Source organism: Diabrotica virgifera, chromosome 2, assembly GCF_917563875.1.
Source record: "Diabrotica virgifera virgifera chromosome 2, PGI_DIABVI_V3a".
Lineage (NCBI taxonomy): Eukaryota > Metazoa > Arthropoda > Insecta > Coleoptera > Chrysomelidae > Diabrotica > Diabrotica virgifera.
This window is the reverse complement of record NC_065444.1, coordinates 229,977,926-230,003,161: the sequence shown is the minus strand read 5'-3', so window position 1 is coordinate 230,003,161 and position 25,236 is coordinate 229,977,926. Positions and strand designations below refer to the sequence as shown.

General features: G+C 31.9%; 1 protein-coding gene across 1 annotated transcript in view; it reads right to left on the bottom strand.

The window, feature by feature from the left end:
- Positions 1-11,164: 11,164 nt before the first annotated feature.
- Positions 11,165-25,236, bottom strand: part of LOC126880466 (uncharacterized) — a 33,957-nt gene continuing 19,885 nt past the window's right edge. Inside the window, exons 2-4 of the mRNA XM_050644325.1 lie at positions 22,107-22,282; positions 13,579-13,686; positions 11,165-11,460 (exon numbers count right to left, since the gene is read on the bottom strand). Coding sequence (XP_050500282.1) covers positions 11,268-11,460; positions 13,579-13,686; positions 22,107-22,282 — 477 coding nt within the window. The 3' untranslated portion in view covers positions 11,165-11,267. The remainder of the gene's footprint in view (positions 11,461-13,578; positions 13,687-22,106; positions 22,283-25,236) is intronic.

Here is a 25,236-nt window from a genome sequence, read left to right as displayed (position 1 = left end):
AGACGCCGGTTGCTCATCGTTGTTTATATTTTCGTCATAATGTCTCTCTCCGTCATATTCATCTGTCTGGGTATTATTTACTTCTCTTCTATTTTCTCTTGGTCTGTCGGATCTGTTTCGGTTTTCTCGATATCCCTGTTCATTTTGTCTACCATTATTTCTGTTTTCTTGATTTGAGCGTGTGGTGTTTCTATTCTGGTATTCTCGATTTCTGTCCTCATTCCATTGCCTATTTCTTTGTTCATAATTTCCTCTTCCGTTGTCTCTATTTTCGTTTTCCCTTCTGGGATTAAAATCTCGTCTTGTATGGTCCCTCCTATTTTGATTTCTATCTCTGTAATCTTGTGTTTCTCGGGGCCTGTAATCTTCTCGCGACCTTCTTGATTTTCTTTCTCTTAGACGTGATTCTCTTATTTGTAGGAATTGGCATAAACTATCTATGTCTTTGTAATTTTGCAATGTGATATGGTCTTCCAGCGTTTCCTCGAAATGTCTTGCAATCAGTTCGACTAATTGTTCCGATGAGTAATTATATTGTAAATGTTTTGCATTATTGTAAATTTGCAAAGCATATGTCCTTTCTGATACACCCATCCTATCATTGTATTTCCCATTTTGCAATTCCTTGTTAATTTCCAATTGTTGGACCTTTCCCCAGAAATAATTCAAAAATTTTTGTTCAAATTGTTGCCAATTGCCGAATTCTTCTTCTTTACTATCGAACCATAGGCTTGCTTCATATTTGAGATGGTTTCTGATAGTTTCTTTTGCTGTATCGAAATTTCCGATGTGTTGTATTTTCTTTTTCAGGCTATTAATGAACGGCACTGGGTGTAATCTTCTTACATCCCCGCCAAACCTTATCTTCACGTCATCTGTGCTATGTATAACCATTTCTCTTCTTTCTCCGACATTTTGTTGCGTATTGATTTCCGCAATCTTTCTTTCCACTTCTTCTATGTCTGCTTGAATAGCGTTTTGCAACTTGTTTTCCAAACTTTCCATTTCTTTTTTCTGGCAATTCGTTAACTCCTTCATTTTATTTTGAATTTTCATTTCTTGTTCTTTCATGTGGTCCTTCATTCTCATTTCTTGTTTTTGCATGTGATCTTTAATTTTCATTTCATACTTTTCTATGCGTTCCTCTATTTTCTTATTGTTCTCTTCTATCGCTTGTTTTGTTTCCTGTTGATTGTCATCCATTTTTTTCTCCACTTTATCCATTTTCTGATCCAATTTTTGTTGTGTTTCATCCATTTTTCGATCCACTTTTCGTTGATTGTCATCCAGTTTTTGTGACTGGAGTTGCATCAGTTGTAATAGTTTATCTATTCCTGATAATTCTTGCTGTTCTGATGCCATGATTGTCGTGTCTAAAATATCTTCTTGGTCTGAATGTTCTTTTTGTTTTTTGTTGTCCTTGCTTTGGCTTCTTGTCACAGACATTTGTTTTCAAGAAGTATTATCCCCGCCAAATATGAAATTTTACTAGTATGTTACCAAGACGACTTTTTTTTTACCCAAATATTATAAATTGTCAATAAATATATCAAATGTAAATATCGTAAAAATAAAATATTAAATCAGTTATGTAAAATTTGTACCTAAAGAGATCTAAAATTTTATGTTATCAAATGTAAGTATCTCACTTTTTACCACAGGCATATAAATTTTCAAACACCGGCTTTACTCTTTCTATCCTTCAAATTTGCCACTAGAAATACTTTACAATGCTTTCCACGTTGGACGACAGTTGATGTGATCTTTATTATTGATATGAGATAATATTCTTATATGTTACTTAATTTAATCAATGTATTAATACTAATCTAATTAATTAACCAGATCACATATCAATATGTTTTCAATCTCAGGGCGAATTATAAATTAATTACTTACTTCCGTGGCTTATAAATATTTCTTAATGGTTCCTAATCGGGATAGAAAAGAAAAGAGTAAAAAATACACATATGGGTTACAATTATAATCAAAATATTTTTTATTTTATTTAAAAAGGCAATCAATGCTTAATATTTGCTATTTCTTATTATTCTTAAACATAATATTTACAAATGGGAATCTTATTTCCTTTTGGTTTTCAATTGAAAGTTTTTATTAACATTTAACTATTAGGAGTTATTAGGAACAACTCTATTTAAGTTTGATGAAGCTTTTCTGATATTATTGATTATGTTATTCAATTTTTTATGTGGAATTTAATACGAAAACCCATACATTCATGTCCAAACAAATGAGACTGACCTTTTCCTGGTGAACTGAAAATGTCCTCACACAAGACCCTTTCCTGCTATCCTTGGCTGCGATCAAACCTCGTCCTGGCTTCCAGTGCTGTTCTCCTTTGAAAAACTAGCTCGAATAGCTCTCGTTCCTGCTTTTGTCGTGATGTTGTGTTCTACCTTTTTTGAAACTGCTATCAGCTACCGGGACACTCTGGGCTCAAGGAGGTTCTTTTACTCTCGACCTGGCCTACTTCTCGTTCCACGATAGATACTCCACACTCACGGAACTACACCGGCTTTCTCACTCCTCGAACACTACCGTCTACTACTCGACTTCACTTCTCGACAGCTCAAAACATTCTGCTCTCACTTTGTCATCCATTCCCCTACTTTCTAAATATCCCTTCCAGATTCACAAATCAATTTTCCACCACCAACTCTCATTCGTAATATTCCTCAAAACCAATTTTTAATCTTTCTAAATATGCTTAATGGATTTCAAAAGAAAATATTTAATTCCCATTCTAAAATACTTTCTAACTATTTACAAATTTTAATGACCTATTCTCTCTTTCAAATGAGTCTTATTTAGCATAGGCTAATGATCGAAACCTTCCGCGAAAAACGATAATGAACTATCATCTATTTCACTGAGTTTTATTTAGCATAGGCTAATGATCGACCTTCCGAGAAGAACGATAATGGTACGCGTCATTCACTTTGTTTATCTAAGCACATTGTTCCGAGTTTCGTACGCTTATTCTAATCACTTCTTAAAATTACATATAACAATTTGTTGTATACAGGTTGTTTTAAATTTATATGCTCGTGGTTGAGAAAATTGAAATTATTTTATATTAAATTGAATTTTGTTTATAATTATCAAAATTTAATTTTCATATCAAATAGAAATATAACAGTATATTAGTAATATATATACAGGGTAGCTCAACTTCAGTGAGTTATTTATGTTTATTTAGGTAGTACTCATTATGTTATTTTTTTTTATTTTTTTTTTGTAAATTTTTATTGTTATTCCTAAATAAACATCATTATTATGATTATTATTATTATTATTTCATGTCAAATCACTCAGGCAAAAAATTTTGGATCTTCGATTTGTCTGAAAATTGGTATAATATAGCTTCTGCAGAACGCAAAAATAAGATATTTAAGGTCAAAAAATCTTCTTCTTTTTTTCTCAAAATGTTATTTTATGCGATTTTACAGTGATTTGGTGTTTATTTAAATTGCATTTTTTATCGCGAAGTATCAATAAAAAACATAATATTTTAATAGAAGGGGCTCAAAAATGTCATTATATGGCATTATAACAAGTTATTTTGATTCAAAACAAGTTTTTGATCAAATATTATAGTGTAAATGTTAAAATACTGTTTTTTTACATTTTCCTCCACTCCCAAAATACATCATCATCGATTTGGCTAAAATTTGCCCACACATAGCCAAAACATAGGACTTTAAGTGGATAGAAGGATTTGAATTCTATTACAATACCAAAAAATTACGTGCAGTAATATCCGACTCAAAAGTATATTAGTCCAGTCGGGATAGGATTTGACCTTGCATGCCGAGCTGCCCATAATTTGATTTTTATAATCTTTAGGGGAGTCAATAGTAGCCTAAATTTAAAATCACGAATGAATTCCTCCGTTATGTTAGTCGCCATCTTGATTTTAAAGGAGAACCTGTTTTGCTCAATATCTCCGCCATTTTTAACTTTTTGACAAAAACGGTAGGAACTAAAATTGTTCCAAATAAATCGTATTTACAATTATTACAATTTCTTTTTAACAATTTTTGTCGTGTGGTCGATATTTTCGAGTTAATTGTACTAAGAGTAGAAGCTTATATCTTTGACTATGATATTGCATGTAACTTTTTTGGTATTATAACATAATTTAAATTCTTCTTACCACTTAAAGTCATATGCTTTGGCTATCTGTGGGCAAATTTTCAGCCAAATCGATTATAACGTATTTTGGGAATGGGGAAAAATGTAAAACACGGTATTTTAACGTTTTCTACACTATAAAATTTGATCGACAACTTGTTTTGAATCAAAGTAACTTGTTATAATGCCATATAATGACATTTTTAAGTCCCTTCTATTAAAATATTATGATTTTCATTGATACTTCACGATAGAAAATGAAAATTTGTTTAAATAAACACCAAATCACTGTAAAATCGCATAAAATAACATTTTGAGAAAAAAAGAAGAATATTTTTGACCTTAAATATCTTATTTTTAGGTCACGTAGAAGCTATATACCAATTTCCAGACAAATCGGAGATCCAAATTTTCTTTTGCTCCAAAATTGAGTGATTTGAAATGTAATCACCCCTATTATTTTTTCGTATTTAAAATATTACTTGAGGGTAAATCCTAATTGTTCTTTTAGTCAAGGAAGTCACTTCGCATCCGCTCGGGAAAATATTCTAGTCAGGTGTTTTGCATAACATATCATCAACGGTAGATTCAGCACAACTGTCAAAAGAGCTTGCACATATCCTGGAGCAGATGTGCCTTCTGACCATGTACCACAAACCATACATACTCATAGACGTTTCACGTAAATTGTCAAGGTCAAGACAGCAAATTAGTTACCATTCCAGTCAAGAGATGTCGCTGTCAGTCAATTCTCTTGTCATATTTAACAACTGACAGTTGACAATTAAATTAATTTGTGGTGCCGTGGCCGTTAGTAGGCATCCGCTATGAGAGAAATTTTTTGAAAAATACGAAAATATACATTAATTTAAGCTATTCTCAAGAAAAAATTTTGCGGATTATCCATTAGTTTTCATAATAAAAGACTTTGAAAATTGGATTTTATACACTTTTTTAGACCGCCATATTGATAATTACATGTGACGTTGCTGGATGTTGCCAAATCTATAAAAATTTTTAGTTTTACAAGTAACAAATTTTGATTACAAACTTTAATCACAATTTTAATTAAGTGTATTAACCTCCTCTCCGTTTTTATGAGTAGAATTTTTAGTTTACATTGATCATCCCGTATTGTGTTCCTCCACATTAAAAAAAGGTCTGTTAATATAATAGATCCTGAAACAGGTTATTCCAATAGACAAGAAGTGTGTCATCAACATTTCGGACCTATATATTTTTGGAAGTTTGTAAAAGATTATAAGGTAATATTTATCTAAACAATCATCCTACAAGATTCTTTCAAAAATTTTCATTTAAGTCGATACACATCAGTGCTTTCACGTGACACATAGCAGTAGTGTTTAGCATTTTGAAAACAAATTGGAATATTTGAAGTTTTCAGTAAAATATGGAATAAAACATTGAGTTTTCTTTCTGTTGTTTTAATTTCCTGCGAAATTTCATCAAAAATCCCGCAAAATTTATAATTTGAAATTCTCACGTAACTAAAATTTGTCATTTTAGTTCCCATTCCAATCAAGAGATGGCGTTAATTCGATCCGAAAGATTAACATGGTCGTGAAACGTCTATAAGTATGTATGGTTTGTGCCATGTACTATTAGTGGCCGTCATAAAGATCGCTCTTTCATGCAAAAACAAGCCTGAAACTCAACAACAGATCGCATTGGATAAACTGAAAGATCCAATGATACAAGCAGAAATAAGTAATGAAATAAACACACAAATTCAAATATTGACGACAAACATTACCGAAGATCTAACACCAACATGGAATACGATTACAAGTGCTGTAACAGACATCATGAAAAGCAACTTGGGGTACAAACCAAAGAACAAGAAGCAAAAATGGATGACAGAAGAAATACTATTACTATTACTAATTGATGAACGACGACGACACAAGAATGACCCAGATGGCAGCAATATGTATAAAAACATTAACAGGCAAATAAAAGCAAAGATAAGAATAGCAAAAAATGAATGGCTTAAGCAACAATGTATCGATCTAGAACATTTACAACGACAGCACGACGATCGGATAGTTAATCAGGATAACCAGGTAGTGCTAGGTGAAAAAGAGAAAATTCATATATGGGAAAACTATATTCAGGAGCTCTTTCATGACGAAAGATCCATGAGTGAAGTTTATACAGACGACCAGCTGACTGGCCCTTCAATTACTAAAGAGGAAATAGAAAAGGCAATATTATATTCAAAAAACAATAAGGCACCTGGACCTGATGAAATCCCTTCAGAAATACTCAAACTACTAGATGAAAGGGGAATTTCAGCACTACATAAAATATTTAATTTTATTTATGAAACTGGTTGCTATCCTCAGCAGTGGTTGCTCTCTACATTTATTCCCCTACCCAAAAAAGTCAATGCAAAAAGATGTGAGGATCACAGACTCATTAGCCTCATGAGTCACACTTTAAAAATACTACATCAAAGATTATACAAAAAATGTGAATGGGACATTAGTGATTCTCAGTTTGGGTTTAGGCAAGGTTTGGGAACAAGAGAAGCAATAGTAGCAACACAGGTGTTGGTCCAAAATTGTTACGATCAGAGAAAGGACGTATTCCTGTGCTTTCTAGACTACGAGAAAGCGTTTGATCGTGTCCAACATCACAAGTTAATGCAGATCCTCAAGAAGCTTGATATAGACCAAAAAGACATAAGATGCATTGAAAACTTGTACTGGTATCAGGCAGCACAATTAAAAATAGACAATTCTATATCCAAATCCATACATATAAGAAGGGGTGTTCGGCAGGGATGTGTGCTTTCCCCTCTTTTATTTAACATTTATTCGGAAGCCATATTTCAAGAGTCTTTGGAAGATGCAGAGATGGGAATCAAAGTGAATGGAGTATTAATCAACAACATACGATATGCTGATGATGCTGTCTTAATTTGCGACAACATAGCAGATCTTCAACAACTTGTCACTATAATCGGAGAATACAGTAAGCGAATGGGATTAGAGATTAATACCAAAAAGACCAAATTCATGATCATCTCCAGAAACTTGGATGCATTTGAAAACTCCACCATAACACTGAATACTAAGTCCATTGAGAGAGTGAGCAAATTCAAATACCTAGGAACGTGGCTTTTTGAAGACTGGGCATCGGACAGGGAAGTAAAATGTCGCATTGAGCAAGCTCGACAAGCTTTCGTAAAATTCAGGAAGGTACTGAGCTGCTCAGAGTTCGACCTTACACTGAGACTAAGGTTTACTAAATGCTACGTGTGGTCGGTGCTGCTATATGGCATAGAGGGCTGGACACTGAAAACGAGGGATATAAACAGATTAGTAGCCTTCGAAATGTGGCTTTATCGCCGTATCCTAAAGATACCATGGACGGCGAAAGTCACAAATGTGGATGTCCTTAAAAGAATCAACCAAGAACGTCAGCTTTTCGAAAACATCAAGAAAAGAAAAACGGCGTATTTGGGTCACATCATGCGAAACGAAAAATACCAGTTCCTTCAACTTATAATACAGGGTAAAATTGAAGGCAAGAGCGGAATAGGACGCAAGAAAATGTCCTGGCTCCGAAACATAAGGCAATGGACAGGGATTACCGACATACAATCACTGATACACATTGCAAGAAACAGAGAGTTAATGGAAAATGTGATCGCCAACATCCATTAGTGGATTTGCATTTGAAGAAGAAGAAGAAGTTTTGCATAATCTTATTCCTAAGTTAGTATTAAGTTTTTGCTAAGAAAGGTATTTCTATCAAATGTGCATTGTATTTTATTATCCATCTTATTATTTTTCGTTAAGTTATCTTGTTTATTAAATTTTAATAAAAAAATTACTAAAAATTTAATAATTAAATAGATATTGGCCCTCTACACACCCGAGGTCTACGCTTGTGTTACTGGTATACCTAAAATATTACAATCGACCTGCCGATTCGTTTGTTTCTTGATTAATCCCCAACCGTGGAAAGTCAACCGAATAGACTGTAATTATCTACCAATAATTAAATAACTCGATGACATAAAAGCTTCCTTGGTTTAGATTATAATTCGAGAAGCCGGTGAAAATTAAACGAATATTTTAACAACAATTCAATTGTTAATTAATAATTTACGGTCGCAATAATAACCAAACTAATTATGATACACTGATCAAACTTTGAAATCTTATAAAGATGAGATGCCTATTTAATATTTTGTCGACAAAATATAAATTTTTAATTTTTTTGAATAATATTTAAATGTTAAAAAAAAATAGTTATAAACAAATTAACGTTTCTTAGAAAGTTTGTATTATATTCTAATTTTAAAAAATAGGTAAAATGCGTATTTCAAAGATCTTGAAAATAAATGCTGTAAAACTTTTGCGCAACCATTTGCAAAAAAGTTATGAAACAGCAAATTAAACATACGATTACTACGTTGTTTATAATTTATTTTAATTCTTTCAGAGCATAAAAGTGAGATTAAAGTACAAGCTAATTACTTACAAAAAATATCAATTATTAGTTCAGTGGTTATATTTTAATTAAAGATTATAAATATTTTTTTTGTAATTTACATTTTAAAACTATTCGACGTATCCTTTTCATACTTGGTAGGAAGTCTGGGTACTGTACAAACTACTAAATTGTTAAACTGTACAAACTTGTTGCCAGAAATGTTAAACAAACGTTTCTGGCTATTACCCGAGGCGTCTGACGGGGAAAGTGAATGGTTGTCCCTTTTCAAATTCTACGCCACTGGCGTAATTACTATTTTAGTTCAATTTTTGGATTCTCCTATACTTTCTATGAAAATAATATACTCTTCATTCGTAACGATAAAGTCATTAGTTTTCGAGATCTTTGAAGTTAAAAATGAAACGACACGGTTATTTTGATTAATGTATTGTGACGCTTCATTTTTAATTTCAAATATCTCGAAAACTACTCATTTTATCGTTACGAAGGAAGCGTATACTATTTACATAAAGAGAATTGGAAAATCATAAAATTACATTAAAATAGCAATTTCGTCAGTGGCGTAGGATTTGGGAAGGGTCAACAAGTCACTATCCCCTGTCGTACGCCTCTGGTAGTAGCTAGAAACGTTTATTTATCTTAATTTAGTAGGGTGTACAGTACCTACAATTTATGTCAAGTATTATAAGGATACGCCAAATAGTTTTAAAGTACTGGGTACAAAAATTTTTAAATTTTAATCATACGAATCATATCATAAATTAATCAAAATAACTCTGCCGTTTCATATTTAACTTCAAATATCTCGAAAACTAATGACTTTATCGTTACCAATGAAGAGTATATTATTTACGTAGAAAGTATTGGAAAATCTAAAAATGGCACTAAAATAGTAATTCCTCCAGTGACGTACAATTTAAGAAGGGTCAACCATTCACTATCCCCTGTCGTACGCCTCTGGTAGTAGCTAGAAACGTTTGTTTACCACAATTTAGTAGGGTGTATAGTAGTCGCACTTTCTGCCAAGTATGAAAAGGATATATCTTATAGTTTTAAAATTCTGAGCAAAAATACTTTTTAAATTTTTAAATAAAATACCCTGTAACTAAGTAAGGAACCACATTTTATTTAAGTGTTTTAGGTTAAATCTTCTTATTTGGTGCTAAGGTTTCTCCAATTATTATATGGGCAATTATTAATGAAACACCCTATATACTCGAAATATATATACTAAATACAGATTTAAAATTCTGCAGTCAAGCAAGTGTGATGGTTCACATTTTTTAAGATAGTCATAGTCAACTCAAATTTAAATTTTAAACGCTCTCTACTGCGAATCTACAAACAGGCGAATTTTCGATATTTTGCTTCGCGTTAGAGATATCGGAGATACAGCTCGGGACAACCATTACCGAATGCGCAAACAAATGTAGCCTAACCTAGCCCCAAAAAGTTCCCGGAAATTCTCGTCCACTAGGGCTAGACAAGCCACAGTTACAGCGCTGTGCTAGTGTAAGAATGAGAGACGCATGTCATTCTGTTCTGTTCTTTAGGTTAGGCGGATTTTAAAGTGCCTGTCCATAGGGTAGTGCCATTAATAGAAGTCAGTAGTACTACTACGAGGAGCGTACAAAATTACAACTTTGAAGAGAAATTAAAAAATAGCTTTTTTATTTTAGATTCTTACGCATTGTGTCAAAATTTATAAATTACCATTTTGAAATAAATAATTTATATTAATAAATTATTTATTATTGTATTGTACATTTGAAGAGGTTAGGCAGCGCCTACCTTGCCTACCCCGACGGGCCGCCTCTGACCTAATATACCCTTTATGGAAATTTGACCCCCACCCCAGTAACTCAGAAACCAAGAGTTTTTTCGGAATAAAAGAAAACATGTCAATTTATATTGAGGAAGGGACGAATCTTCATGTAAAATTAGTCCCACTTTACCTGCCCCGCATCAGCCCATCAGTTTTTTTTTAATAACAAATGTAGTCGAGTGGCACATAATTTGAAAGGTATTTGTTTTCTCTACAGGATCCTCTATTTTTTTTTTAATTTGCGGAATAACCTTAAAGATAATTTTGGATTCAACTATTTTATAATAATTTTGTTAAGTACAAAATTATCTTCAAATTTATTAAATAAATAAAAAAAATAGAGCGTCGTTTAGGGAAAAAAATTACCTTTTAAATGATGTGCCACCCGACCACACTTGCTATTTAAAAAAAGTGGGGGTTGAGTGGGGGCAATAGGGGGTTACATTTGAGGTCATGAATTTTGCATGAAAATTCGTCCCACTTCCATTAAAAATTGGTGTGTTTTTTTAAATTTTGAAGAAGCTCTTAGTTTCTTTTCTGTGGGGGTCAAATTTTCGTTGAAACAGACTGTATATCAGTAACTTATACAGATAAATATTAAATTTCATTATTATCGCCTTTTTAAGGCCTGTTAAAGTTTGTAAATGTTAATGTGTGAATCCTCACCAACAGCACAAATTATATAAAATGTAAATATTTGCACGAAAATTATGTATTAAAAATGAAACTAATATTTCCAGTTAAACATTGAACAGGTTATTAATATTATCATTAAACGTATTAATTAATAAGTCAAACACTAGAGCATAGATATTTCTTTCTTTAAGGTATTAGGATTGTACATCGCATATGTATCTTTGACCACACTAAATAAGTTCAATATACTCAATCCACAATTTTTCTTATATTTTTTGCAATTTCCTTTAGTTCTACCATATTCCTCGGATTTTGCATAATCTTCTACAGTAGTATCGTTGCGGGATGTGGATGGCCTAGAACAAACAAAACTTTGTTAATCAAATTCCAATTTGATTTAAGGTACTTTAGAAGACCAAAAATAAGAATTTTTTTCAAATTTTTTTTTCTCAGAACCTTTATTAAAAATGAACATAAAATTTTTTATATATTAATATCTAACTTTTATGAAATATAAAAAATATATCTTGTTTTATTATTTGAAGACCTTGGGACCAGAAGGGGACAAGCCACAATTTCGTAAAAAATGAGTTAAAGTAGAAATCACACACTTTAAGACCATATTAATGTCTCAAACAGAAAATTTCAGCAGTTTTCTCATAGATGGCGCCCCTGTAGTTAAGTCCCGTTGTGTCACCCTTACTTTATATTGCAACAGAAGGAGACAAGCCACAGTAGTAATCAACATGGCGGCGGAACATTCTCGTGCATGTAAACGGAAAATAGACTTTTCTGAGTTTGATTCTGAACACAGTGACCAAGATCCGTTTTTAAATAAAAGCGGAGATGACAAATACAGTATCGGGAAGTAGCAACGATTGGGAAAATATAAACTCAGGAACACTAAGTTTATTTACTGTGTGGCTTGTCCCCTTATGTTATATTTTTCGAACCTAAAAATATTAGGATTGTTCTAAGGGTTTTCTGTGGCTTATACCTTTTTAGTAAAATACCTACTACATTGTATGAAAATGAATAGGTTTGTACCCGCCAGACTTCTCAGAAAAGAAGACGCCTTCCAGATGGAGACCCAAGGATACCCAACGACATAAAAAATTAAGCGAAAGACAAAAAAAATCTAGTGTACGAATATGCATATAAATACAAAAGGGAAGAAAATAGAACCAAAAAATTAGGTGCGCATTGCGGTTGCAAAAAACAGTGTAGGCAGAAATTGGTGCTTGCCAACAGATTCTACCAGATACTGAGAATAATGAACCACTGGAAGACATTGAACATTTAGACGACTTTTCAGATATTGAAAATATTGACAACTGAATTATTTTATTGGTGCATTTTATATTCATATTTTAGAATATAATTTTTTATACAAAAGAGCATAAGCCTCATATTTTTTCAAAAAATGTTCAAAAACTCAAAAACCGTTAAATAAACATTTGTGTTACTTTTATTGTGTATTTAATATCATATTTCCAAACGATTATGGGCCTTACTACCAAGAAAATTTTAAAAATTGGATTTCAGGATTTGAAAATAAGTTTAAAATGATGTTTTCTCCAAAATATTGTTTGGTGGCATGCCCCCTTCTGGTCCCAAGGTCTTCATTTGTGCACGTACACTGATATTTTAGAGGGCGCCAAATTCGAAGCCTCGAAAAAAGTAGTTCCGATGGCGGAGAGTTAATCTCAGGATTGGGATCTCTGGAACAAAAAAATCGTATGGAATTTGAAAAATGAAGGTTTGTTACGTGACAGTTTACCACCTTTAGTAAAAAATTGAGCAAAAAAAAATTTACGGATATTTGAAAAATTTTTATGAAAAAATCGCCCTTTTTTTCAGTTTTTCATGGTTTAAAAATATTTATTTTTTATTATTTGGTCAAATTGTGGTAAACCAACACGTAAAAAAACTTCCTTTTTCAAATGCCGTACGATTTTTTTATTTAAGATATCCGAATCCTAAGAGATATATTTTTTGTACTCTCTAAGAGTTAGATATTAATATGTAAAAAGTTTTATGTCTATTTTTAATAAAGGCTTAAAAAATTTTTGAAAAAAATAAATATGCTTATTTTTGGTCTTCAAAAGTGTACTAGTACCTACCATATTATACATATACTATACTTATACTAGATATATGTCTGTATATAAAAAATATATAAATTTTCAAGGAAAATTGGAGCTAATATGAACATTTCTAAAAAGTCTGTTTTACGTGTACTCAAAAAGAAAAATATCAACTGTATAAATTTTATATAAAATTTAGAATCTCCCACAGTAACATCAAAGAAACGTCCAGATCGCAGAATGCAGTTTTATGAAACAATGTAAGATTTATGTAAGCAAAATGCAAGTTTTGCAAGCAAAATGTTTTAAGTTGTAATATTTTAATCAGTCCCAAAAATAGTTCAGAAACAAAAAATTTATTTTAGTTAACAATAATATTTAACTTACGTTAACAATACGTGTAATATGTCTCCAAGAACACCATAATTCTCTGTAGTATATTCAGCTGCCTCACATATTGCTCTTTGCAAGCATTTCTTTCCAGGATATCCATATCTGAAATTATAATCGATAAAAACGTACCCACATTAAAATTATTGTGTAAAGTATTTACATTAAAAATTGCATTTAAACCAAATTTGCATATCAAATTAGTATTTAGGAAAGTAGTTTTTTCCAATTTTTGTAGTCAAACAATTATACAATAAAGCAACATCAAAAATAAACCTAAACAGCATCTTATCAGAAGAATATTCCCAGTAACAAAAGGGTTACGATAAAGATGCTGAATGTCTCCAGTACTATTCAAGATTTATTTAAATGAAGCACTAAAACGCTGGAGAAGATCTTGTTCACGGATGGGGATCCAACTTGACGACGATACAACATTCTACATTTTGCGGTCGACCAACTTGTAGTGGAACCAGACAAGGCAGATTTAGAATTTATGACGAGATGGTTATTTCAAACATATGAAGAGTGGGGCCTTTCTGTAACGAGAATCAAAAACAATACTTATGCATCTGAACTGAAGTATAAGATCTAATAGGTAACGAACAAGAAACAATCAAGAATTGTGAGGACTATGTACATTTAGGAAAACAATCAATAAGAGTGGGCGCACTGAAAAAGAGATAGAACAAAGGATCATGAAAGTAAAAAATGGTGACTGGATGCCTAAACATGATGCTATGCTCAAAAGAACTATCAAATCAAAGAAAGCATCTCATATTTAGTTCCATCTTTAAAAGTATAGTGTTCTAAGGATGCGAAATGGCAACTTACTAAATAGCTGGAACGACGCCTACTTGCAGTTGAAATGTACTTCTGGAGAAAATCAGCTAGAGAATCAAGGCTTGAAAGAATACAAAATGACCAAATCAGAAATATAATGGGAATCAAATCAACTATTATAGACGAGAAATTCAAAGCAAACGATTGGTCTGGTATAGTCATGTAGAAACAATGAACAACGACAGGCTGCCAAAACAGATTTTAAAATGGATGCCAAGGGAAAGAAGGAAGAGGAGAAGGCCGAAATAATCCTGGTTAGGCGGCATTCAGAGGACAATGTCGGAAAGGAACCTTCAACCTGGCGAATAAAACCACCAACAACGCTGGAAACTGGGATAACGGAAGGCGAAGAACGCTATAAAAAATCGGGACAATAATAAAAAAAGTTTGTCGACCAGCTCTAAATATTATTTTTGGCACTATAGAAGACTAAATATTGTTAAAGTAAAAGAGGATGTCAGCTAACCTAGTATCGACTGAACCATAGAATGCTACAAGAAGAGAAGAGAAAATTGAGGGATAGCAGCTCAAAATCTTAATCACATACAGTCATAAATGGAGGAACACACATTGTTAAGTTTGTATGAACTAAATCTAAGTAAGTGTAAATTTGTGAATACCTGCCGAATTTAAAACAACTAATCCTAAGAGCTAAGAGCCGCACTATCGTAAGTGGCCGGCTTAAGAATCGAAAAATACCTCAATACTTGAGGACCAAGGTGTTCAACTAATGCATCCTTCTTATCATGATATATGGATTTTAAAGCTAGTCCCTAACAAAGACAAATATGAATGAAGTGCTCAGAACAGAAAGGGCAATAGGAAGGGTAATGTTAGGTATGCTCCTGTCAGAGAAACAAACTCAATCGGAGTTTACCAGACCACACTGCTAGATAAAAAATCCAACAGTACATTTTTTGCCCTGCCGACTTTTATAACCTAGTTACATGGTGTTTTATCGATTTTGCCCATTTCTTTCCTAAGCCATAACTTTAGAACCACCCTGTATATATTTTTTATATTTGGTACACATATTTATGTCTCATTCAAAACCCAAACGACCGACATACTAATCGTAAGAAAAATCCAGGTCCGGATTAACAAAAAATTATAAAGTTTATAAGACTTTAATTTTGAAATCATATTGAATTTTTTAAGAACTCTGACATTAAAAAGCAGATATTATTAACTTTTAGTTATAAATTATTAAAGTTAATGAATAAATACTCATTTTAAAAATAATCAATACTTATTTACCACATTGGAACGACCCAATTACTAATTACAAGAAAAATCCAGGTCTGGATTAACAAAAAAATATAAAGTAATTGTGACCTTGAAACAATACCCTGTATACTGAAATTTTGAAAATTTGTTTGCGTATCTCAAAAGAGCATAAAAAACTGCGTTAAAAATCTAATTATAGCAATTTTGAAATCATATTGATTAATTCTGTCAAGGTGACACGAAGCTGCAAGAAAAATTAAGAACAATCCCAATGTAATTAGAAAATCGATTCGAAATCTTTTAAAACGAGCAACGAAACGCATCGAAAAACATGGCTGACATTTTGAGCAACTGTTATAGTTTACATATATTTAATTTATGTTAAGTTGTTAAATTGTTTAAAGGAATTTTTTTTTATTAGTTATAGCTGTTTTTTTTTCTAATTCTTTACTAAATCATTAAAATATCCTAATTCTCGCAATTCTAATTTTTAATGATGTGCATACAGCTGCAAATACAGAGAATCCATGAAGCCAGCATAGTAAATAAATGTTAGGTATTTTTAAAATAAGTATTGATTCATTTACATCAAATTATTAAAAGTTAATAATACCTGGTTTTTAATCTCAGAGTTCTTTAAAATTTCAATATAGCTTCAAAATTGATGTAATTAAATCAACGGCTCAAAAAATTAAAATGAACCTTTAATCACAGTTTTTATGGTCTTTTAAAATGTGCAGACAAATTTTCAAAATTTCAATATACAGGGTGTTGGTTCAAGGTCACAATTACTTTATATTTTTTTGTTATTCCGAACCTGGATTTATCTTGTCATTGGTAATTGGGTCGTTCCAGTATGGTAAATAAGTATTGATTATTTTTGAAATGAGTATTTATTCATTAACTTTAATAATTTATAACTAAAACTTAATAATACCTGCTTTTTAATGTCAGAGTTCTTAAATAATTCAATATTATTTCAAAATTTAAGTCATAAAATTGTCTGGAAGAAAAATTTAAGCGAACGATTAATCTTACTTTTTTGTGCTCTTTTCAAATATGCAAACAGATCTTCAAAATTTGAATATATAGGGTGTTGTTTTAAGGTCACAATGACTTTATAATTTTTTGTTAATCCGGACCTGGATTTTTCTTACGGTTAGTATGTCGGTTGTTTGGGTTTTGAATGAGACATAAATATGTGTACCAAATATACAAAAAATATACAGGTTGGTTCCAAAGTTATGGCTTAGGAAAGAAATGGGTAAAATCGATATTATCGGCAATGGGCAACAGCCACTCGAGCCCTGCGGACTCTCGTGTCTATTGCCAGACAACAAGTTTTCGAAAAACTGTCGCATTATTTTCAATTTATTCTCACTCACTTGTGATATTATAACCGATAATTTTTGATAATATCCCGTCGTCAAGTATATTACGTCAGATGTCCGTTGCTACGAAAAAATACATTCAGTTACATTAATGACATTAATTAGTATAGTATAGTTGATCCAAAAGATGGCATAATCCAGACATCCAAAGTGAAAGTTATCCTTTAACACCAAATTGTTCTATATGGTCCACACAATGTCCAGAAAAAAGTCACACCATTTTGAGCGTCGGGTTTGGGGGGGAGAGGGGGGGAGAGGGGGGGAGAAATCGGTAAATTCGTAGTTTTTTAAGTTTTTCGCAAATTTTTCTAAAACTATGCGGTTTAGCATGAACAACCCTCTATACAAAATTGTTCTACATTAAATTTAAAATAAAAAAGGCCCTATGCATAATCTTTCTAAAATGAATGGTTCCAAAGTTACGGAGGTAGTATAGTATAACTGGTCAAAAAAAAGGCCTAACCAAAACATCCAAAGTCAAAGTTTTCCTCCAACACCAAAATGTTCTATATGGTCCACGTATTGCTCAGTAAAAAGTTACACCATTTTGAGCGTCCGGTGTGGGAGGGAGACGGGAGAGAAGCCGGTAAATTAGTAGTTTTTTAGGTTTTTCGTCAATATTTCTAAAACTGTGCTTTAGCGTAAACAATGTTATATACAAAAAGGTTCTACATGATATTTAAAACAAAATATGTTCTATACATAATTGTTATCAAATCAACGGTTCCAGAGTTATAGAGGGTGAAATGTCGAAGTTTTAGATACTTTTTATATTTTTTGGACAATATTTATGATATAACTATACCAAAAACCCAGACATCCAAAGTGAAAGTTATCCTCCAACACCAAATTGTTCTATATGGTCCACATAATGTTCAGAAAAAAGTCACACCATTTTGAGCGTCGGGTTTGGGGGAGGGGGAGAGGGGAGAGAAATCGGTAAATATAAAAAGTATCGAAAATCTCCAATTCTTACTCTGGAACCGTTGATTTTATAACAATTATGTGTACAACCTTTTTTGTTTTAAATTTTATATAGAATATTTTTCTATAGAACATTCCTTACGCTAAAGCATAGTTTTAGAAATATTGACGAAAAACATAAAAAACTACTAATTTACCGACTTCTCCCCCATCTCCCCCCCAAACCGGACTCTCAAAATGGTGTAACTTTTTACTAAACAATATGTGGACCATATAGAACAATTTGGTGTTGAAGGAAAACTTTTACTTTGGATGTCTGGGTTAAGCCTTTTTTGGACCAATTATACTATACTACCTCAGTAACTTTGGAACCGTTCATTTTAGAAGGGTTATGTATAGGGCCTTTTATATTTCAAATTTAATGAAGAACAATTTGTGTAGAGGGTTGCTCATGCTAAATCGCTTAGTTTTAGAAATATTGACGAAAAACTTAAAAAACTACGAATTTGCAGATTTCTCCCCCCTCTCCCCCCCAAACCCAACGCTCAAAATGGTGTGACTTTTTTCTGAACATTATGTGGACCATATAGAACAATTTGGTGTTGGAGGATAACTTTCACTTTGGATGTCTGGGTTTGGGTCTAACTATACCATACTGTAATTACTTGTTGTTCACTTAATAATTGTTAACTTACTAATTGTTTTAAAAGTTATAAAAGTGATTACTTTCAACCGTCAAATATTTATAACAACTGTGTGTTTAACTGCAGTAATTATTACTTACATAAATAAATTACAGTACAATTTTGGTTTTGAACAATTTTATTCATGAAATAATCGCAGAAAATTGCACTCGATCTCTAAAATTATTATTGAATTATTTCCCTCATGCCACTTTGACAAAATTTCACTCCACTTCGGGTCGTGAAATTAAAACGGTCAAAGTGTCACTCGGGATAAATTCGATAATTTTAGAGCTCTTGTGCAATTACTACTAATAATTCGATGAAATACAATTATTTTAAAATAATATTAGTCAGATTAGTAGAAAATTACAAATGGTTTTGAATCGTCGTCATGGAAACCAATATCGTCGTCGTGGTAATCCATTATATTGAAAGTTTGGTTTTGACAACTTTGTCAAAGAATTAATTTGTGTATTTTTTGTGGCTTTTTTCTAAACGTACGGCCATAGAAAAATATTGTTCCTAAATCATGCGGAAAGTGTCTTCTCCGCACTCGACTGCTTGCCCGAACTCTGCTATCGCGTCGTTTGGGTCAACAGCAGTCTCGTGCGTGAAAGTATTACTTTCCGCACTACATAGTTAGAAAAATACCTATTTTCTACCGGAATGGGACGTTTCGATGCCGCCGGTTCATCGCCAGTCCATTTCATCGCCGTCATATCTCGCATTTCCTAGAATTCCTAAATACTGAAAATAACTAATAATTGTAACTGTCGAAAATTCGGAAATATATCAGATAGCGGTTAATTGACTAGCGATGAATCGGCCGGCATCGGCATCGAACTGGCGGCATCGAAACGGCGGCGATGAAACGTCCTAGACCCTTTTCTACGGCCGTGCTAAAAGAGCAATTCACGCAAGCAATTCGTTTCCGAAAATTGCACTTTCCCGCTCGTGCGTGAAAGTATCACTTTCCGCACTAGTTAGGAAAAGAACTATTTTGTAATCACAAATTCAAAATCAAACCATTTTCTATCAGGTATTGATAAGAATTTTAGCCATGTTTTATTCTAAACCATATTTTTTTAATTGTTAATGAGGAAGGTTTCTTATGAGGAGACGGGCATTAACAACTAAAAAACAATGTTTCAGAATAAAATAAGCCCAAAAGACTCATTAAGAACTCATAGAATAAGGTTTGAATTTAAATATAGGTACTTCGTAATTTCAAAAATTATATTTTACTTATATTTATGTATTTATGTTTTTAAGAAAAAATTAATTTTTAATTTTGAGTTAACTATTGTTACAACATGATTAGATTGGGCAACCCTTATTTTTTGTAATTGTTAACATGCTAAATTAGATATCCAATAATTTTTATCCATTAAACAGATCGGAACATTGTCGTGTTTCGGTTAAATGATTAATATTTTAAAATGAGCATACTAGTCGAGGAAATGAAGCTGAAAAAATGGCAAAACCTCGCAATTTTTTCGTCCAGCATCGATTTGTACAAAAATTTGGGATTAGGCTCATTACACCCACTAGTTCATTTTCTATATTGAGCCGTTGTACGCTTTTGGTTTTGTAAGGGCGAAAACTACCCCTAGTTGTAAAAAATTATAAAATAACATTTTAAACTTTAATATTGTCAACATTTGGTTCTTATTAGTTACATAATGAATGTGTTATGCTTTAAGACATACTGTCATAATATTTCAACCCTTAAAACCACCCTTGTTGGAGCTATATATAAAAATTTACTTATTCTAAAGGAATAATTTCGGCTTGCATCGATTTACATAAAAATTTGGGATTAGGATCATCTCACCCTGTACTTTATATTCTATATCATGCTTAAGGGCGTTGATTATTTTTAGGGGTGTAAACAACCCTTTATTGTCAAAAATTATATAAAAATATTTTATACATTAATATGGGTAAAATTTGGTTTTGATTGGTTAAATATTGATTGTTTTATACTTAAGGATATAATATAATACTTCAACCCTTAAAAACCACCCTTAATAACACTACAGTTTTTATAAGTAGATATTTTAATAGGTCTATACAGAAAAAGAAGTAGAATTAAAGAATTACAAAAACATTTATTTACACAAAAATACGAATTTGCAAATATGTACAAATACAAATACAAATAGTTTTTTAGTCATCTTCCAGTATACGAACGGGTTCTGTGGTATTATACATACATTGAAAATTATCCATAAGCTGACTATCCGAATTTTTCGAAAAAAAAATTCGTTTTATAAACAGAGCTCCTTCATTTTTGGCGGTGAAAAGATTTTTCAAAAACGACTTTCTAGGATTTTTGAAGAGTTATAAGACTGTGTCAACTAAATTCCGTAAAATCCCTCAGTTTTTAATAAGGGTGGGTTTAAAGGGCTCGAATAAGTGGGTGTTTACTCGTAAATAGAGGTTTTACACAGCTATATCTCGCTAACTGTTCACTGTTATGAAAATCTATGTACAAGGAAATTTTAGTTATTAAAGAGGCTACAATTTGCTAATGTATCATTTTTTTTGTATCTCCAGTATTTTCGGAGATATTTTGAAGTAAAAGGTGAAAAATGGGAAATTACAAAAAATTAATTTTTCTTTAAACTCCAATTTTTCTAAAACTAGGCCTTTTAAATAGGTCAAACTTCTTGGATATATTGATAATACAAATATAAAAGGAATTACAGCAAGGTGAAGACCAATTTTTAATCAGGAGGGTAGTTAGGGGGTTGTTTTCACTGATTTTTTCATAGAGAAAAGCAGGTACCGACTTTTTTCTAATCATAAGTCGCTTAATTTTCAGACTAGAAACTTTTCATTATTTTTTTTTGAAAGGTCTAACTGTATGCTTGAAAAAAGATTATTTAAGATTTCCTCCAAAAATGCAAAGTTTTTCCGTTATTTTACTTTGAATATTTCAAATTATGCATTTGACTAAAAAAGCTAACTTTTAACATGCCGTATCTCGATTTGTATTGGTCTTAGCGATATTACAGAAAAATAATTTGGTTTGTGTTACTAAAATATACAATTTTCATATTGACAGTTTTTTTGATTAAATGCATATTTTTCGAGGTATTCTCAAAAACCCTCTAAAAAAGTCGATTTTTTCATCGAAAAACTGTTACTTTCAAGCGCGAATAACTCGAAAAATATTAGTTTTACGAGGAAAATGTAAAAAACATTTTTTTATAATCACTTTTTACATCGATTTACATAGATAAAATGTAATAAAAAATTCCCGCCCCCGAGATGGGGTGGCAACCACCTCCAATGTTTTAGCGTACAGCGGCATGATATAGAAGATGATCCTTGGACTATTTCCTACCTTCTGTGAAAATTTCAAGTAAATCCATGCTGGACGAAAAAATTGCGAGCCAAAATGCTTCATTTCCTCGACTATACCTACTAATGAATTGATTGTACAAACCCTTTTATTTTTGATTCGAGCAACTGGTATATTAGTTGTCGAGTCGAAGCATATATCGGTGGATAACTAAGCAAACTTTGGTTTGAGGGTAGACCGTAGGAACTTTCAAAATTTGCAGAAAAGAAAAGATCTGCCGGACCTCTTAGATCAATTGGTACCGCAATGGCCACAAACATCTGAAACAATATAAAGTTATTACAATATTGTGCATATACATTCAATTTTATTATAATATGGGAAGTTACATTATACCAGTCTGGCACGATTTGTTTAAATTGCTATTTTTTTATTAGATGAAAATTATTTTACGAAATTCTTTTATCAAAAGCTTAATTGAAGTCTATACACAATATAATATTATACAGGGTGTCCAGAAACTCTCCCGTCAAACGAAGACTGGAGATTTTTCAGATAATTTTAAGACAATTTAGCTCAATTCAACTAGCTCGAAAATGCTTCCTAAGGGAGCTAGAGCTCTTTGAAGGTGGCGTCTTGGAATTAGTTTTTGTTAAATAACGAGCGGTCTACAATTATTGGGATCAAAACTAGCCGTGCAAAAAATTACGTAGGTATGTCTTGTTTTAATCTGAATTTATAGGTTTATCAATTATTTTATTGTGATTAACATTATAAAACATAAAAAATCAGTCAAACCTTTATAAAACAGAACTTTAATCAAAAATAAAAAGAATTAACAAAATTATAAATAACAATAATAAATGAAATCAAACAAGATGCTGGATAGGTCCACCAACAACATCTCTACATAACCTAACTTTTCTTGTTAAGTTGACGTACACTGCAAAGTTGACGTTAACTGGAAAGTATATCTGAATTAAGAATAGACATGCACTGTATAGTATATCTGTCGTTCAGAGCCACCTATTCTGACAATAATTTTTGATCACACGTTATCTCCAGAACGCTTCTATTTAGAAAAACCAAAACTGATGCGCTTATTTATCTTCCAGAGATAAATTGATTCCATCAATTACGAATTTCTACTACCGGTCATAGGCGCCCGTTTTGGGCAGGGAAACGGTTATTTTATCGCCTTACTTTTCTGTCTTTAATTTTTAAGCATTTTTGACACTGGATTATTAAATTTTGAGATATAATACCAAAGGGTACTCTTGCTTCAAGCAGGTAGGATGCATCGTTTTCTAGAAAAATATAATTGAAAATTTTTCGTTTCTTTAATTTTAAAAAAATTTAATAGACAAATAAAAAAAACGGTGTATTTTACCTACTTATAGCAAGAGTAACTTTTAGTACTAGAATACCTCATAACTTAATCATCAAGTGTCAAAAATGCTTAAAAATTAAAGACGATTTGAGTGGGGCGTAAAGAAATGGGCGAGTCACAGAATTTCACAAAAAAGCGAATATTTAATATTTTTCAAAGATCTATCTAATGATACCAAACACGACCCCCACGGAGGGAGCTGGGAGGGAAACCCTGCGATATTTCGCGAAATGAAAATCAGTTCAAAAGCTGAAAAATACGTGTTCAATATCTTTCAAAATCTATCGAATGCCACCAAACACGATACCCACGGAGGTGGGGTGGGAGTTGCTTTAAAATCTTAAATAGGAACCTCCCTTTTTATTACAGGTTTGGATTCCTTACGTAAAAACAATGAACTTTAATTGAGACATTTTTGGCACTATGGATAGACGCCGCTATAATCAGAAAAAAAAACAATTTTTGGAAATGACAAAAAATAAATTAAAAAATGAAAAGAGACTAATAAATAACCAAGTACTAAAAGAAACAAGAAACAAATAGACATATTCGCTTTACAGGAAACGCAAAGAAGGGAATACGACAATCAAAATTAGGTGAATGTAAACTAATCTACAGTGGAATAGCCAAATAAAATAGGGCCAACCAAGGTGTAACCTTACTAATACACCGAAAATACCAAAAATTATTTCAAATAGTGTCAAACATAAGAATGAAGAAGGAAAACCGGAACATTATTGGGGTATACGGCCCAAAAAATAAAGAGCCCCAAACAACAAATAAAGGAGACCTTTTACGACGAATTAAAACAAAAACAGACGAATTAAAACAAAAGTAGTAGATCAATTTAGAGGAAAGATACTAGGATTTTAACTATAAATATATACTCGAATTTTAACTCGACTATTTTAACACTCGAATAGGAAACCATGTATTATCCGGAGGCAAAAACACAACAAGAACGATAATAACGAAAATGGGAACTGAATGCAAGAATGCAAAAAAACGCACTTTTACTAGCATAAACAACACATTTTTTAACACAAAGGCAACACAAATATACATTCAATCATACCCGTGGACAAATATCTATGATAGATTTATGTTAGTCCTGTCGCCACGGGGGGTACAACGGCCTTTTTAATTCAGATGGACTTACCCCAGGTTTTTTTATGTATTTTGGCCCAAAGAACACGAATTTTTTGGGTAACAGTTGATCCGGATGTCGATAAGATTGTTATAAACAAAGAAGTTGAGGAATTAACAGCGATTTCTCGCAAAACAAAATATTTTTTTGTATTTTTTGGGTCATTCTAACCAAAAAATGTTCCTACAAGTTTTTTCGTAGGATGCATAGTTTTCGAGATAAACGCGGTTGAACTTTCAAAAAATCGAAAAATTGCAATTTTTGAACCCCAATAACCTTTGAATAAGAAATAAAATAGCAATTCTGCTTACCGCCTTTAAAAGCTTGAGTCAAATTATATCTGTTTTGAATATTTGCATTGCTAAAAATTTATTTTTTGATTGTTAAAAAAAGCTATAAACACATAGTGTTTCCCGTACCTAATACATGCGTTTTAATGCATGCGACGTAGAAATAGCCTCGCTTGCACTCTTACCTCTTCTACCTACTCGTTCGATTTTAAATGAGAAATCATTAAAAACATCACTCAAGCACTAGGTGTTTATAGCTTTTTTTAACAATAAAATAATAAATTTTTAGCAATACAAATAACTAAAACAGATATAATTTGACTTGAACTTTCAAATGCGGTAAGCATAATTGCTATTTTATTTTTTAATCAAAAGTTATTCGGGTTCAAAAATAGCAATTTTTCGATTTTTTGAAAGTTCAACCGCGTTTATCTCGAAAACTATGCA